Raw genomic sequence first — 18116 nt, 5'->3', positions numbered from 1 at the left:
CAAATGTTATACACCCACAAAAATTCGCGCGCGCGCCACGCACCTTCGGCGGCCCAGAATCCTCTTGTGACGGATTGACCGCGTTGTCTTTCGTAAACGACGCAAACTGAGTCTACAGTCATATCTGCATTATCTTGAACAAAGCGTCCAAGTCAGAAAATTCCTCGTAGAAAAAGGGAAACATGCAACGGAGCGTGTAAGCGGAGTTTAATCCTTAATCCTCGAGACGACCCGTACACGTCTCGGAGTTATTTTTAAGCGAATGTGCACGCGGCGGCGAACAGAGAGAGAGAGAGAGAGAGAAAGTCTCGTTTAATCGTGATAACGTGGAAATATTTATCAACGCGATGCTATATAGTTTAGAAGTAATGGAAGAGACGCGAGAGTAATGGAGGAACGGTGACAAATCCTAACAGAGTTTCACAGCAAGCAGACAGTGTCAGCTATGCGGATAAGGAGAGCTGACTTTATACTTCCGAGAATAACTAATAAGAATACGTTATACGCGGTATTAATAATGTGAGCTGTGTAATGAGTCCATGCCGTAAGCGGATTATAGAATCCGGGGGTGAAGTCGACGTCGGAAGGAGACAAATGAAGAGAGATGGCTTGCGGAGACTGGAAATGCAATATTCTCTTGCAAACCGTCGTCTCACCGTGGGCCACGCAAAATAAATAGATATACGTCGTTGCGGTCCCTTCGACGATTCAATAAATTTGTCACCGTGTAACACCGCGCTCTCGTAATTACAACGCGAGAGAGACGCACACACACACACACGTACAGAGAGAGAGAGAGAGAGAGAGAGAGAGAGAGAGAGAGAAGCATAATTTATAACCAATATTAACGCCACATACATCTCGCATATTCCGTTCTTCGCAAGATATTTTACGCGTGCATATATACTCAAAATTTCTTACATTAAAAATTAAAAAAATGCCACACTCTACCGTACCGCAAGTGTATTTACATCAGTCATCCTCCTCAATGTGTCTTTATCTCGCTGTCTTTCTCATCGTTGAGTCTCTCAACAGCCGATTTGGGTTTTTAGAGCAGATGTACCTCCCCCTCGACAAAGCTGGACATCTCAAAGGATGCCTCCGACATGTCGATGCCGCCTGTATGTCCGGAGCTGCCGCGGGAAAAGAAACGAAGCCGATTCTCATCATCGGAAAATAAGAGAACGCGACGCGGAAGAGGAACGCGGGGGTGGAAGTGGCGCTAGGGGGTGGCGGTGGAGGAGCAGGAGGAGGGCGCGAACGGCGCAGTCTGCTTCGGGTGTTCTATCGGAGGTCAGGACTTCCAGGAGCGTATAATTAATTTCCCGTGTCACTCGGGCGGCCCCTACCAACCCCTTCCGATCCGCCCCACGCAAATCCCCCGAACCACGACGACAATATTGCTGGCCATTTCGTTCGACAGTGCCCGAGCGCCTCCGTCGCTTCTCCTCCGCTCGGACCGGCACGGAGAAAGGGGTGACTTTGCGAACAAGCAACCGGAACCAATCCCACCCGCCCGCTCCCACCCCGCCGCGCGGCGCTGCGCTCTCTTCTCTTCGAGGGCACATACCGACCCGTCAATATCAGCCCCTGTAATTAAACATAACAGATCAACATTCGGCATTAGGTATATACGTAATGGAGCTTTCTGGTATCCGCACGGACGCCCTCGCGGAGGAACGCGGAAGGGCGCGTACGTGTGGATATATGTATAGGTATCAGAACGATCTCCTGACCCCCGGTTACTCGACTCGGATCGGTTAATTGGATAAATGTCCGATGAACGCCCGGGCCGTCCTCCGACGTCTCCCATCTCCCTCCTCCTTCTCCTCCGCCGCCACCTCCTCCTCCTCTTCTCCCTTCTCCTCCACCTTCCTTCCTTCTGCTGTTCTCTCGTTCTTCGAGCCCGCGGAGCCGACGGACTCGCTCCCTCACCGCTCCCTTCCGCGCCCCTTCCCTCATTTCCGCTCGTGTCCTTATCCCGGGACTCATTGGGAAAACAATCGTTTGTTCCGCAAAGATGAATTTATCGGGCAAGCTGTATTTCCTTCGATGGACAGGGCGATGGCAAGATGCCGCGTGCGCGCGCTCTCGATGTTTTATAGATCGAATGCGAATTCGGATTTATTACACGGATTACGGATATCTTATTTCGATTAATCGACAACGGCTGTATTTTTTCGTCGTTCGTTTTCTCGAACTGTCGTTCTCGTTAGGAGATATCGGTGAGTGGATTAGCGATAATGCATTTTCACCGCTCTCGTATTTTCGTCACACACGCGGATTATCTGATACGAGAGTTCTAATTAAGCGGTGGAATGTATCGTCGAAACGTATGCTGTACTTTCAATTCGGATATTAAATTACCCGAATGCCTTCGCAGCGGTGCCTAAATAGCGGTGTGTATAACTACCCTTGCTTTTCCGCTTCGGAAATCAATGCGATTTACGTCTACTAAACACATGTGCTATGTAATTACGCTTCGCGATATCCCGCGACGTCCAAGCCACTGCACCCCGGCTGCATCGTTCCGCATCCGTCCAGCCTCCTCGACATTCAGCCGTACGTACGTTCCCACGTCGAGCGTACTTCACTTACTTCACTTCACTGCACTCGCGAACGCGGTCGCTTTAACGGCGCTTAACGATTTTATGAGAAGTACGCGATAATGTAGTCTAGTGCTTCGACGGCCCAGTGCGCCCAGTTGGCCGAGTGTAAACAATCGCGCATCGAAAGCATGACGGTTTTTGAGAGAGAGAGAGAGAGAGAGAGAGAGAGAGAGAAAGAAAGAGAGCGCGACAAAAAATACGTCCGTTACGCGGACGACTAGACTCGTTTGTCAACAAACGAGTTTCTCGTCTGCTAAGAGAAATCTAACTTTCAACAGAAGCTGTGTGAATACGCGTCTCGAATTCAGCGATAATTTCAATCGAAGTAACGTTGCATCGCGGCACGAATTAAAGACCGCGGGATCATCGACGATAGTTGCAGAATTGATTAGAAATAAAGTAATCGCAAATTGTGCGCACAGTAGCGCAATTCTGACGGGCATTTTATACCGCTGGAAACAATTAGGAGATCAACCACATTGAATGAATAACTGTCGAATAATTTTACTTTCCGAATCAAATGTAAGCGTTGGAATATTTATATGAAGATCAAGATGAAGAAAAAAAGATAAAGAAATGGAAAAATTGAAAAATGTCGAGTCTTCTCAAGAAAGAAAAGCACATAAAAATTCAAATATCTGTTAAATAATGTAGATATTTAAAAAAGTAATCTCCTTGTTAGTTCAAACGGTATATCCAAAATTCAAATTGCAACATTCTACGTGAATCGCATTGATAGATTGATAAAAGTTTATAAACACTCGCCAGCTACTAATCTACCATCTTAAATCTTTAAATCGTTTTCTGTTTTTCTGACTCACCGAAATACCAGGAAGTCAAGGTCGGCCGCATTCTGCTACAGATCTGGAAGAAAAGTACAATTTTCTTGATTAGATATAAACGTTAATAATTAAACAAGAGAAGCATCTTTCGCGTACAAGCTTTTAACTCTTTACGACCGTTGTAATTCAATTATTTTCTATCTCGACTATTCCCGTTCCGATTCTCGATTGTAAAGACTCAACGAGTTAAGTGTACCAGAAAAGTCTGTAAACGTACCTTCGAGCCAACCTTGCTCGGCCCGAACCGGATCCTCCGGTACGGCATCCTCGCCCACCGAAACTGCAACCACTGAAACCGCACCCGCTGTGTAGCCGCAAGCTCAAGCAGATCTAAAACAGAAAGCAAATTTTCTAATTGGTATTGATTTCTTACACGAAAACAGATTTTCAAAGTGAGAAAGCTATATAGGTTAGGTTTTCCCGATATTCTTAACAAATAAAATGGGAAGTGATAAGGAGCAATTAATAGTGTTCATTTACATTCACGAAGAACGAACTAAAAAATATATAAGATACAATCGTAATCTTTTATATGACCTGTTGACTTTTCTAGTTATATCTCTCAACAAGTATTGACTTTGGAGACCGAAATATTTTTAATCCTCCCAAATGTGTGCTTCGTAAAGTTCTGTTTATCGTTTATCGATAGTATCGTTTATCGATAGTATCGCATACGCGCGTATAATCGAGCGTAAAAATAACCTAAAATACATATAACCTCTCATTTCAAAGAAATTCGCTACTATCAATTCTTAGGGAAGGTTCCTCTTTAAAAGTGAGAGAATGCCTTTGCTGTTTATGTTAAAGAAGAATGTTCTAAACATGAATTTAATACGAGAAGTTCTTATAAAGTGAATTTCCTACGAGAGAATATGACTTTCCGGTATAACATGAACAGCCGGTAAGCCGCTATCAAACGGAATACAGAAGCTGTATATTTCTCTTTGAATTTAATAGAAATGGAAAATGATAGTCACCCTTACGAATCCAGGATGTCGTTATCGCTCAAGATGCTCCAGCGACGATGACGATTGCACACGCGAATTATTGTAACGTATCTCGCACACGGAATCAGAGAAACCGCACACATCTCCCGCGACGCGTCGCGACACAACTGTTGTACATAGACGCTCGGTCGTCGTATATGTTATGTCCTCTGAGATCACGTGACCTCCAATCGGCGAAGCGCGCTTGAGAAGACTTATGTAGCCTATTTGTTTATTTCGTGTTATTTGTGATACGTGACCTCTATTCTCTGCGTTATGGTATTCAGTTCTCTTTTCCATCTATCAATACTATCGAAACTATTTTCGCGTTGACAGTTTGCGTTATTAAAAAGTAAGCAACGTCTTATATTTAGCTAATCTTATCATCAGAAAAGAGGTAACAATGCATTTATTTTTAGTTTTAATTTGCCTTCTCGAGACAGGATTGCTCTCTATTCTCGTCAGTAAATCGAAAATAACTAGTTGCGACGATTTCTAGACTTCCAGTCTGAAAACGACCTTGAAGTCTCGAAATCGTCGCAACTAGTTATTTTCGATTTACTGACGAAAATACAATAGAGAGCAATCCTATCTCGAGAAGAAGCAAATTAAAACTAAAAATATATTCATTGTTACATCTTTTCTGATGATCTTCGAAAATTATCCTCTCGTCAAAGTTGTCTCCCTCTCGTAAATCGCAAATTATTCGCAGTTGAAATTATTTTCGTTGTCGTAATAATTAATCAAAAGATTCACTCTTGTGGCTCGATAATCCCGCTCCCGATCCGTCGCATTTGTCTGTCCGAGACCTTTTGCGCGCAACGTAGAACACAGCGACCGGAATTTTGACACTAAGTCTTGCTAATGACTAGGTATTAATGTAAACAGATGTGCAATTTTTTATCGTCGCGAATCCCGGTATCATTTGTTTTCCTGCAACGTCTCGTCTCGATTCACCCCTGAACTTCCTCCCGACGTCGTTGGTTTCTTACGGCGCCTCATAAACAACGCGGTGTTAATGCCTTTCATCAAGAGGGAAGCGAAGCGGGTCTTACAGAGGGGAGAAGGCAGGGCTTACTGATTTTAATATAATGCTTCGAACATCAACGCTATTTTCTCGCATTTTCGCAAAATAATCACCAGGATGAAGATTTCGGTCGAGGGACAATATACGTGAGAAATTTTGTGATCGAACTTTCATCTAAAATAATATATGAACAAATGAATAAATAAATTTGCGATAAAGAGACGGAAAATTGTCACCGTAGGTTGTCGATCGCGTGATTCGAGTGATTTTACTCTGCCGTCGGCTGAGAAGCAGGAACAAATATGACGAAGGGATGAAAAAAGCCGGGAGGGTGTGTGAACTGCCCCGCAAGATGTTGCGGTCCATTACAGCCTGCGGGGCTCAAAAAGAAGGCACACACTCAGCCACTATCACACTCAGACTCATCGGTGAAGCATCATCGGCACTGTGCTGGAATACCAAACAATACAGCTCGATAGAAAATACCCAAGAAAAGAAATTCCCAAGAAAAGAAAAATGGAGGAAAAATATCGAAACAAAGGAATGCTTGATATATGATTTTGAACCGTCGTTGATCAAAATACTGATTATATATTAGACATATGTTTCATCAAACGTATATTTGTCCTTCCTGAAGTCGTGGACTCATTAAGTTCGAGTAACGACAAGCCAAGTTTCGTGACAACTTAATGAACGGCTGCGTCGTAATTATTGCATTTTGAAATGTTGAAGCGTCTACTTATGTTGATATTATTTTTCATAACAGCCATGCTAACACGAAATGACAAATGCGTCTGTATCGTGAGCGGTTGGTATTAGAGCTGATTCAGACCCAGGAAACACTCACTCCGGGAGTATATCCGGGGTCCATTACCGAGATCTTGGAGAGCAACCACCCGAGACCGACCGAGATTTGTGTTTCTGCTTTTATATCGCACCCTAACTCGAGCTCTCCGACGTGTCGGAGATAAAATTATAATCCTTCAGAGATTAAAAGCTCACAGTGAAATTCTGACTTTTACGTTACATCCTGAAATTACCACTGTTAACTATCGAAGGACGTCCCTCAATACGTATAATGATTTACAGTGAAGATCAAACTATAACCTTTCTTCCCCTATGTTACCAAGGAATTTACAATGATACCAATGGAAAGGTATGGTACAAAAGTACTTTGAAAAATCGCTCGCTACACCTGCTTCGGAGACGTGCGCACGAAGGCGTTTAAACGATACCAAGGGTGACAACAGCGCCGTTAGTTAGCCATAAATAATGGGGGGGATAATGAAATTCCATTGTGGACAAATGTGGATTGCGTATATTTCCGATTATGGATCCGCACACGGAGAGACCGCGTAATCGAAAAACGGGCGTAAATCATCGCGGCGTGAATCTGCGCGATGCCATACGCAAATCGCACGTCCATAAATATACCAGCGGTCGAATAAAAATCCATGCAACACAGCAGAAAACGGCGACGGCTTTCGAGCATCGGGACGCCCCCCGTCTCGCTTTGCCACGAGCCATCCACGTCGAGTTTATCGGTCGTTCTATGCACGAGATTTGAAAAAAACGATTTATTCGGAAATATGTCGGCTTTATATATCGTTATGGAGCATACGAGTGGGGGGAACGACGTCGTGCCCTCCGTCGTCTTTTCTCTCCCCTCGCAACCCCCGTACTTTACCACCCTGTGCGCTCGCGCATACGCGCGGGAATATTTATTTTTATTACAACCACCCCCTGCGCGCTTCTCCTGAGTCAACAGATTTCTTGTCACCGGTGTGCGAATCGATCCTGACGTGCTCATGGCTCTGATGCTTCCGGAAATTAATAAATCTCGAGAATTTGAGTTATCTCGCCCTCTTTTGCCCGTCCCTGACTCTACGAGGCCATCGTAGGTGAAATATATATTCTTACAAATTTTATGAGCGGGACGAATTCAATATTCCCTTCCCACATAAAGGATATTCTGTTTTCCGTCTGATGATGATCTTTATACTGCTGATATAGGAGTGTAAAAGGACACGTAAAGGGAAAGCAAGTTTATTCTTGGTTTTTTCGTTTCTAAAATGTTATTGTCAAGTAAGGAAGCTATGGTTTTCTTACAAACGAGCGATGTCAATAATATTTTAACTAATTTGAAATAATTGAAAAGTCCAGTAATTAGTTTTGAATTCGATAAACGATTTTACATCGTCCTCTCTAGATACGCTCGTTTAAGTTCGAACAAGTCTTGCGTGCTCGCATTATATCGCTTTAATGTTTTCGAGGAAGCGTCCCTTGCGAAGTTGGCGGCCACTAGCGGGTCCAGTAAATCTTGCCCTCCTCCTTCCGAGGAGCCGAGCCACCCCCGAAGCCACCCCCGACTGCCTAGCCATTCTTATTCCCTCGTTACTCGCAGCTTCGCTCGAGGCGGCTCTCTCCTTATTATATCGTCTTTCCACGCCATAAAATCGGAAAAGAATTTCACCCCCCAAGACAATAGAAACTAATAAATTTGATTACTGATTACACCCGCGAATTTTCGAGAGAAGGTGCCGGCCCCCTAATGCACGATGAATCCGCTCTACCGTCTTCGCAAACCCTCCGCCGTACTTTAAACTTAGCTTTCTCGTTAAATTTTTTTTTGTATGATACGTTACATATTTTATACTACTATATGATAACAAGTGTTATATAATAATGCACAGACAGGATAATAAATAAATAAGTAAAAGGCGGATTGCTTTCGTACAAAAATGTTGACGTTGAGGAGTATCATTGTGGCTTGTTCTTCGACGCAACAATGAATCGCGATGTAAAAGTTGAAATAATATCAACATAATATATATATATGCATATGATGAAATATATATATATATATATGCATATGATGAAATTTTTCTAGAGAGTTTTGTCTGTATATGCATGTTAGTTTATTCAAAATTCAGCGCAAGTTTGATAAAATATCTTAAGTCGAAGACAAGATCGCAAGTGAGAAGTAAACTGTGCAATATAATTTTAATAAATGAAGTTATACGTTTATACGAGAGTTCTATATATTCTTTATTTTTTTTTACCTATGGCAAGCGAATGTAATATCATCATAGAAAAGCACGGCTGCGCGAGTCGCTATGTTAGATATTCCGTGTTATCGTCTCGGCAGTAACGTCTTACGCTACCTTATATATTTACTCAGGGGAGGTAGGTAGGTATTTTCCGAGAATACTGGAAAACGAAAGCGGTAGTAACGCTATCGTCGAAGTTAGATAACGGTCGAGGAGAAATCGTAACGGAGGACTGGAATGGGTTTTTGGGGTGTGTACAGTTTAAACTTTCCGCGACCCTAAATCTCCGGGACCCGGCTTATGCTTCGTAATATCATAATATCGTAATATCGCGAGAGCGGTTTGGTATAATTAAAGTGGAAGTGTCTTTAAAATAGCCGCAGGTGATTGCGGTAAGAAGTCACCCCACAATCTTTCCGTCGCTTTGCGCTCCTTCCACTTTGCAAGCGCCAGCAATAGACAGACAACGTAGAAGCTGTCTACTAATGTGTACGGAATGTATTTTCTTTTTATAAAATATTGTGTTAAGATTACGATCATGCTCGATTTATAAATTTAACGCTAAGAAACTGTACTTTATAAAATCATATCATTTAATTACCATGTAAAACAGGATATCGCCGTAACATTACGTGTAAACGATGCCCTTTGAGAGAATAATATGCTGCTTGTCAGCTGCAGATGTCAGAATCTGACACACATCAACCCCTATCCTCCGCTTTTTTTGATTCTGCTGGTAGGCAACGCCTACAAACAAGATTTAAACGCAACGTCGTCGGTTTTACATCCCTTTCATCCATTCACCCAACGAGCAGCGAAATTGGCCGATATGAGGATGCCTGCAAAATATCAGGATATTCTTAATAATCTGACCAGCAGATTCAATTAAGTTCAACCAAATAAAGCGGAAAAATCTCATATAATCTTTTTGAAATTATTTTTTTTCTCTCTATTTTACACTCCGTTATATATATACAAAAGAATATATCATTGTAATAATTTTTCTTGTTCTCAACAATAACACTTTTTAATTGTTCTATGTATTTCTTGCTAAACAAAAAGCACAAAATTAAGAAAGGTATGTAAAATATTTTCCTCAAGATTAAGAAGCACAAAGGAAAACTATTTTTGTATTCTGTTTGGAATTGAATTTTTAAACTTTAATAATTATAGATTAACATTACACAGGTGTAATAAAATATAATATATTTTAAAGCTACATATTTTAAGATTAAGATAATAAGTGGATGCCTTATCGTGATCTAAATCTCTATTCAAAGTTTTTTTAATTTTGGAAAGTTATAAGTACTAATCCATGTACGTGTTCTGGTAGTAAGCTTAAAAAATAAAAAAAATATAGTGGATTAGTTTGAACTTTAATATATATTATTTAATATAATTTAAGGATCTTATGATATATTACACTACATATATTTACAGAATTATACTTGAATGTTGATAATAAATTTGATAATAAATCTCTACATTATATATATGTTAATTGTCCAGAAATTTATATAGAAATAATCGATAACTTGAATACTTTTCAATAATTTCAAAGTTCTATTCATAAAGATGCAACTATAATGATAAAATCAACAGTTTTTATATGATTTTATTAATATGATATCCGTACTATGTGTGTGTATGTGTGTACACATGAACATAAATTTGTATTTAATTAAATATACATTATATTATATATATAATACAGAAGAAAAGAGAGAAACCTCATTTATCTAATGTTGATAAAGAATATTCTGATCAAAAAAGTACTGTTACTACAGACGATCAGCTTTAAGTAAAAGTTTCGTTACCATCAACGGATCCGAAAGCAATTGAGAAAAGATAATATTAAACATTTTATAATCATCAAATATAAATATCTAAACATTTAGTGCATAATAAATATGAATTTTATAGTTTATAATTATCTTGATGTTATTTCAAATATATACAAATTTACAACTTACCAATGGATAGCACTATTAAATACATAGCGTTCCAGAAATGACGATCTTAATTGACATGATAAGTTAATGCTCAGAATTACTTTCATTTTTTCGGGATTTATGATATCGGGATTAATGTTGCTCTTTGACAAAATAAAAAAAATTACTATAGTCATCTATTAGAACAAAATCTTGAAAAATTATATCATTTGACCTTATTATTACAATAATGATCTTTATTATAATTTATAAATCTTAAGTTTTTTGTATTAATATTGACGCAAACCTCCACGTCTTATTATTGGCTGCATCATTCTGTTAGGTGGTGTGATTGATATATCCAAATAATCTCCAATTGTGAACCTGTAATCACATTTGAAGTATATATTCATTTGATTGTATGAAAATATTTATAGTACATAAAATATTGTATCTATCTTTACTACTTAAGTTATATATACATACCTAGCTTGTGCAAGAGTTTTGTTATCATCAGCACCTTTTTGACCAGAGCATGTAACACCAATTTCACGCATACGATAGCCAGAATTACGCAATTCAGGAGTTACTAATGAAAAATCAAAGTATGTGCCCTTACTACGAGCATCTGGATTAACTTCTTTAACTAATCCTGTAATTTCTCGTAAAGTAGCATCCATCCTATATATAAAAGGAAACCCATGAGAGATAATCTTAAATAGAAAATTATATTAAGAAAATAATATCATAATTAGTTTTCTACTATATACATATATATATATTACCATGTGTAGATTTGTAGTTCATTTGAAGGAACATTCCCTCTACTATATTCCATTATGTTATGATGACGCCCAGTATTGCAAAAGACTCTTAATAAAAGTGGACATGTCTGGAATATTAATAAATATTAATAAATACATTATGATACTTATGTACTATTGCAATTGTCCGAATATATGTAAATCTAATATTTCAATATGCATAGTCTTAAGGAAAATAACAACATTACGATTGTATTCCACATACTTTCTCTCTGTCCACTGGCTTTTCTGGAAGTTGTTTTTCATCAACTACCATAGATTCCAATGCAGATGCCATATCTGTTATTGCAAAAAAATATCACGTATATACTATTTCTTGTCAAAAATATCAAATTTGCGGTTATTCGTTTATGCTCATGAAGAAACCTGGCAAATGGCGGTATCACATTGATTTGGAGGTTATATTCAGGACTATTTACATGTATTCGCCATAAGATACCTACGTCGATTATGGGTCTGTTCTTTTTAGCTACACTACGGCTGCGTTCCGATATTCACTGCCAGTACTGAAAATCTATAATATATGTGACATAAAGTATATATTTTCAGTACTAGCAGTGATAATCGGAACGCAGCCTACGTTGACTACTCCCATTTGCAGACGCTGCCGGTAAAGTCTCTATTTGGTGCGTGTACGTCCTACGCCCATTTACTGACGGTTCGTGTCTGTGGTACGCCTATAATTGCGGGTTTGAGAAACACGGCATCGCGCACAAACTTACACCTCGTTCAACAGCACATGATTCTTTTTCTGTACATATGCATTTCTATACATATTTTTGTAAAAAATTGCATCTTCTAATTATTATCCGAATTATTATCTCTCGTTACATTCGTAATTCGTAACAAGAGCAGGCGGTAATTCCCAGTCGACACAGAGCATTAGTTACATTACATTTATATTAAAATTTCGCACTCAACACCATGTGTGTTATATTACATTTATATTGTTGAGTGCGAAATTTTAACATAAATATAATGTTCCGTGTCGACTGGGTTGTTTCCTTCTCTCAATATTTTGGAAGCTTTGTTTCATGATAGTGTAGTTGTTCGAGATTCGAACGGGAAGATTTGCTTATTTCTGAAACGTTCTGGCAGAAGAGACAAGACCGAGAGAGACTCGTGATCACGCTCCACATGACGCGTCGTGCGGCGTTATTCGCAGTCCGGACGAATTGTTCTCTTGAATGCAGCATGCGTTAAACGCGCATTCATACAATAATCCTTGTAACTCACTCGCGTCCAGATATTACAAGTAGCAGTGAAAAACAACACAATCCTTCTCGCTCGAAAAGCTTGTCTCTCTCTCTCTCTCTCTCTCTCTCTCTCTCCTGCTAGCACGTTCGACTGCGACTGTCCGAGATCCGGCACTTCAATTCGGCGACAAAGGCGAACTCACATCTTTTCGATGTACGAGCTTTTCTCTTAAAGGTCTATCGACTATTCGCAGACTAATTATGTTATACGTGTCATATGTTCGAAGTGGATACCGTTCTATTAATTGCTCGTCTATATTAATATTCATTTCCGAAATGTGACTTGTAAGAACAGTTGGTATGGTGGTCTCTCCGATTTCTACTTCTTCAGGGAGTTTTTCCACTTCTATATGTCTCCTTTTCTTCACTTGTTCTACATTTTCATTAACATGTTCGCTCTCGAAATGAATTGGAACTGCATCCAATTTTAAACGTTTCTTCGTGCTCGTCAGAAATGATGCATCATTGAAATGGTCTTCGCACAATCCCGCGCATCTAAGGGAGTGAGAAGACCATTTTTCTAACTTAGTTCCTGCAACATTTATTTCCTGCAACAGAAATGAAATGGAAAACATTTGTGTGTATGTATCTGTGTGTATAATTTTCATTTATTTATTTAATATAATTTTTGTATATAAAATCATCTTTAGTTTACTTTATCTCTAGTTTATTTTAAGATGCTTCGTTCACATTGACTGTGTTCAGCAGAAAAACTTACTATACGTTATTCGAACGAAAAACGTTGTAAAATTTGTGAATTTCATTGATATATATCCAAATATAAAACAAATATCCAATATGCATGTCATGAATATTCTCTAGATATCGCGATATCTATAGGATATCCATTGGATGTATTTTGGATATTTGTTCAGTATGGGCAGACTTCGGTAACTCATGAAGCAGCCGCAGTGTACAAATAGAATGGGTGAAAATAATAAAAAAAATTATGCCATTTTGTAATTTTCTCAACATTTACTCTGTAATTAATTAAAATGTATAAGCGAATGAGCGCACGGGAAGAGATACAACGAGCTCTAAAAAACATTTACTTCTTAGCAACGATAAGTAACAACTCATTTCGGAGGTACGCGACCGTGTGTTATATGCAAATGACATGCAAAGCAGAATTCACGACGAAATCTCGTGAATGTGAAATAATACTTTTGAACACATTTTATGCTAGGATATTATTATTATAATCAAAGCCGCAAGGATGAGATATGAATTGAATTCGACGTAACATGATTCTTGAAACAGACGTAAATAAGTATTGTGAAGTTTGAAGCGAGTCTCTCACAGGCATACTTTGAAAACACGAGTTGTTTTCATTTTCAGCTAACGGACGACGCAGGCATCAACACTGATCGGCAAGGTGGGGGGTAACCGTGTCTTCCCGATTGTTTGGTTTCGTACGCTTATATATGACTCCGTGATTGCGGAAAGGACATTGCGCCTCGGGCCGACGAACGACGCGCGTACCGCGACGCAGAATAGTACGAGTGTCGGTTAATACGCGTTTCTTTGTCCCCGAATCTTACTTGCGCGAGTGTTAGAGCTAGAGTCAGTGTCGTCGCCAGTGCTACGATGGAGTATCCGGGGGTGCTGCGACGGAGTAACCAGAAGGAGGACGTCGGATCGAGAAGCCAGGATGGAGAGAGGACTTGAAGCGCGCCGAGAGACGTGGACAGCGATACATCATGTATGGTATTGGAGGTACCTCGAGTCATTATTATTACGCAGGATTTTTCTGATTTTAACAGACCTTACTCGAAGTAAGGACATACCCGAGTCGAAATTAGATCAGCATTCATAGCATTATCATCTGAAAAATGATAAAATAGCTTGAGATTTGATTATTCGTTAACTTAATTTCACGTAACATGAGTTCTACTTTTCTTTTCTCATAAAATATGAGTATCTATTCAAGCAAGGTTGCTGAGGCAAGCTAAGGTTTATGAATACAAATTTGTAATTATGTTCTCAATAAAAAATTGCACATGATTTAGAAAACTATGAATAATGATCTTGGAATCTGATATAAATTTTGCAAGTGTTGATTTTTATTCGTCTAATAATGCTCGGATTGCTGTTTTCGTTTAGAATCTGCTAGAATGTCCGTTTCTCATTCTTGTTTATCTTTCTTATTGTACCGAATCTGAATTAAAATCTCTATTAGTGAAACAGCATTATTAGACATAACCGTTGTCTTTTTGCAGCCTCAGCTCTTTTGAGAGCTACAATTCTCATCATTCTCATTAGAAAAAAGAAAAGAAAAAAAAAGAGAAGAAAAAAGGAAAAAAGAACTTTAAGAATGATGAGAATAAAAAGTGTTTTTTATCTCCCATTTCCTCTAATATTCTTATATGATTATTTAATCCTTATATATTTATCTCACCCGCAGTTCTAACAAAAGCAATTCTATTTACGTCTTTGGCTTTGTTCTCTTTCTTGCGCTGTTAAGCGAATATATAATCAATATCAACAAAAATTGCTCATTTATTAATTAAGAATATAAGGATTAAGTACATATACATTGTCGAGATAAACGAGTATTAAATAACTGCGGAATACGTCGCTGTTGAAGACTCATCATGGGCGAGACTGCGAGAGTAGCCAGATGTGTAACGTTCAGGTAGGACAAAGCTTGTTCACTATTGCGCATCTAGATATTCTGCGTTGATTTTTCAAATTGGATGCAATTTGCAGGATCAATGTAGAATTAATATTTCGACTCGGGAAAGACTTCTTTTTATCAAATCCTAACTTGTAGAAGTAACTACCTGAAAAATGAGAACGAATTGTCATTGCACTTGGACAATCTTCTGACACTGATTTCTGGTATTGATCGATATTCGATTTTCGGTACTGATTTACTCTTTCATTCCTCTACAAGAAAAAAAATTGATACGACTCGTTCATTTATCCGCGTTAATTTGATGAATAAATTAAATACTGATTGGTCTTCAATTTTCGGAACTGATTTATTCTCTCATTTCTTTATAAGACAAGAAAAATTGATACGAATCATTCGCTTATTCGAGTTAATTTGTTGAGTAAATTAGAGGGATAAATACCTGAAGAATGAAAAATTGTCGTACTTGGACAATTTTCTGACACTGATTTACGGTATTGATCGGTATTCGATTTTCGGTACTGATTTACTCTTTCATTTCTCTATAAGAAAAAAAAGTTCATACGAATCGTTAATTTATCCGCGTTAATTTGGTGAATAAATTAAATATTGATCGGTCTTCAATTTTCGGTATTGACTGATCCTCTAATTTCTTTATAAGAGACGAAAAATTGATACGAATCGTTCTTTTATCCGACTTAATTTGTCGAGTAAATTAGTGGGGTAAGTACCTGCAAGATGAAAATAACTTGTCATTGCACTTAGACAATTTTCTAACGTTGATTTATAGTATTGATCAATATCCAGTTTTCGGTACTGATTTAGTCTTTGCTTTCTCTATAAAAGAAATCAAAATTGATACAAATCGTTTGTTTATCCACGTTAATTTTATGAATAAATTCGATATTGATCGATATGCGATTTTCGGTACTAATTTCTCCTTACATTTTTCTATAAGAAAAGAAAAAATTCAGACGAAATGTTCATTTATTCGCGTTAATTTGATGAAAAAAATTAGATATTGAACGGTCTTCGATTTTCGGTACTGATTTATTTTCTTATTTTTTTATAAGACAAGAAAAATTGATATGAATTTTCCGTTTATCCGAGTTAATTTGTTGAATAAGATTAGAGGGGTGAGTACTTGAAAAATGAGAACAAATTGTCATTGCACTTGGACAATTTTTTGACACTGATTTATGGTATTAAACGATATTTGATTTTCGGTACTAATTTACTCTTTCATTTCTCTACAAGAAAAAAAATTGATACGACTCGTTCATTTATCCGCGTTAATTTGATGAATAAATTAAATAATGATCGGTCTTCAATTTTCGGTACTGATTTATTTTCTCATTTTTTTATAAGACAGAAATATTGATACGAATCGTTCGTTTATCCGAGTTAATTTGTTGAATAATATTAGAGGGGTAGGTACCTGAAAAATGAAAACAAATTGTCATTGCACTTGGACAATTTTTTGACACTGATTTACGGTATTAATCGATATTCGTTTTTCGGTACTGATTTCTACTCTTTCATTTCTCCTTAAGAAAAAAAAATTGATACGAATCGATCATTTATCCGCGTTAATTCGATGAATAAATTAAATATTGATCGGTCTTTAAATTTGCGGTACTGACTGATTCTTTAATTTCTTTATAAGAGAAGAAAAATTCATACGAATCGTTCTTTTATCCGACTTAATTTGTTGAGTAAATTAGTGGGGTAAGTACCTGCAAGATGAAAACAACTTGTCATTGCACTTGGACAATTTTCTTGACATTGATTTATGGTACTGATTAGTCTTCGGTTTTCGGTACTGATTTATTTTCTCATTTTTTAAAAGACAAAAAAAATTGATACGAATCGTTCGTTTATCCAAGTTAATTTGTTGAATAAGATTAGAGGGGTAAGTACCTAAAGAATGAAAACAAATTGTCATTGCGCTTGGACAATTTTTTGACACTGATTTATGGTATTAATCGATATTCGATTTTCGGTACTGATTTACTGTTTCATTTTTCTATAAGAAAAAAAAATTGATACGAATCGTTCATTTATCCGCGTTAATTCGATGAATAAATTAAATATTGATCATCTTCAATTTTCGGTACTGATTTATTCTCTCATTTCTTTATAAGATAAGAAAAATTGATACAAATCATTCGTTTATTCGAGTTAATTTATTGAGTAAATTAGAGAGATAAATACCTGGAAAATAAGAACAAATTGTCATTGTTCTTGGACGATTTTCTGACATTGATTTACGGTATTGATCGATATTTGATTTTCGGTACTGATTTACTCTTCCATTTCTCTATAAGAAAAAAAATTCATACGAATCGTTCATTTATCCGCGTTAATTTGATGAATAAATTAAATATTGGTCGGTCTTCAATTTTCGGTACTGACTAATTCTCTAATTTCTTTATAAGAAAATAAAAATTGATACGAATCGTTCTTTTATCCGACTTAATTTGTTGAGTAAATTAGTGGGGTAAGTACCTGCAAGCTGAAAACAACTTGTCATTGCACTTAGACAATTTTCTAACGCTGATTTATAGTATTGATCCGGTTTTCGGTACTGATTTAGTCTTTGATTTCTCTATAAAAGAAAACAAGATTGATACAAATCGTTTGTTTATCCACATTAATTTGATGAATAAATTCGATATTGATCAGTATTCGATTTTCGGTACTGATTTCTCCTTTCATTTTTCTATAAGAAAAGAAAAAATTCAGGCGAATTGTTCATTTATCCGCGTTAATTTGATGAAAAAATAGATGTTGAACGGTCTTCGATTTTCGGTACTGATTTATTTTCTCATTTTTTTATAAGACAAGAAAAATTGATACGAATCGCTCGTTTATCCGAGTTAATTTGTTGAATAAGATTAGAGGGGTATGTACCTGAAAAATAGGAACAAATTGTTGTCTCTCTCGGTCTTGTCTC

General features: G+C 37.6%; 1 protein-coding gene and 1 long non-coding RNA gene across 2 annotated transcripts; both read right to left on the bottom strand.

Moving 5' to 3' along the window:
• Positions 1 to 3424: 3424 nt before the first annotated feature.
• LOC112590680 (uncharacterized) lies at positions 3425 to 4486 on the bottom strand. Its single transcript, XR_003114389.1, has 3 exons — positions 4429 to 4486; positions 3669 to 3781; positions 3425 to 3473 (listed from the first exon to the last, which is right to left on the bottom strand). It is a non-coding gene; the product is annotated as an uncharacterized LOC112590680 (long non-coding RNA).
• A 6188-nt stretch (positions 4487 to 10674) lies between these two features.
• Positions 10675 to 11677, bottom strand: Bin1 (histone deacetylase complex subunit SAP18). Its single transcript, XM_011155658.3, has 4 exons — positions 11475 to 11677; positions 11231 to 11337; positions 10932 to 11126; positions 10675 to 10829 (listed from the first exon to the last, which is right to left on the bottom strand). The coding sequence occupies exons 1-4, from the start codon at positions 11544 to 11546 to the stop codon at positions 10736 to 10738; spliced, it is 468 nt and encodes a 155-aa protein (XP_011153960.1). The 5' UTR covers positions 11547 to 11677; the 3' UTR covers positions 10675 to 10735.
• Positions 11678 to 18116: the final 6439 nt, after the last annotated feature.

This window comes from Harpegnathos saltator, unplaced genomic scaffold (genome assembly GCF_003227715.2).
Source record: "Harpegnathos saltator strain DR-91 unplaced genomic scaffold, Hsal_v8.6 scaffold132, whole genome shotgun sequence".
NCBI lineage: Eukaryota > Metazoa > Arthropoda > Insecta > Hymenoptera > Formicidae > Harpegnathos > Harpegnathos saltator.
This window is presented reverse-complemented; position numbering and strand designations above follow the sequence as displayed.

Bases quoted from the DNA above. Each gene is read 5' to 3' on its own strand.
- Bin1 (XM_011155658.3), bottom strand. From the start codon at position 11,546: ATGGCATCTGCATTGGAATCTATGGTAGTTGATGAAAAACAACTTCCA. The intron at 11,127-11,230 runs GTAATATATATA...TTTTATATATAG, and splicing joins GAACTACAAATCTACACATG to GATGGATGCTACTTTACGAG. The intron at 10,830-10,931 runs GTATGTATATAT...ATGTGATTACAG, and splicing joins AAAACTCTTGCACAAGCTAG to GTTCACAATTGGAGATTATT.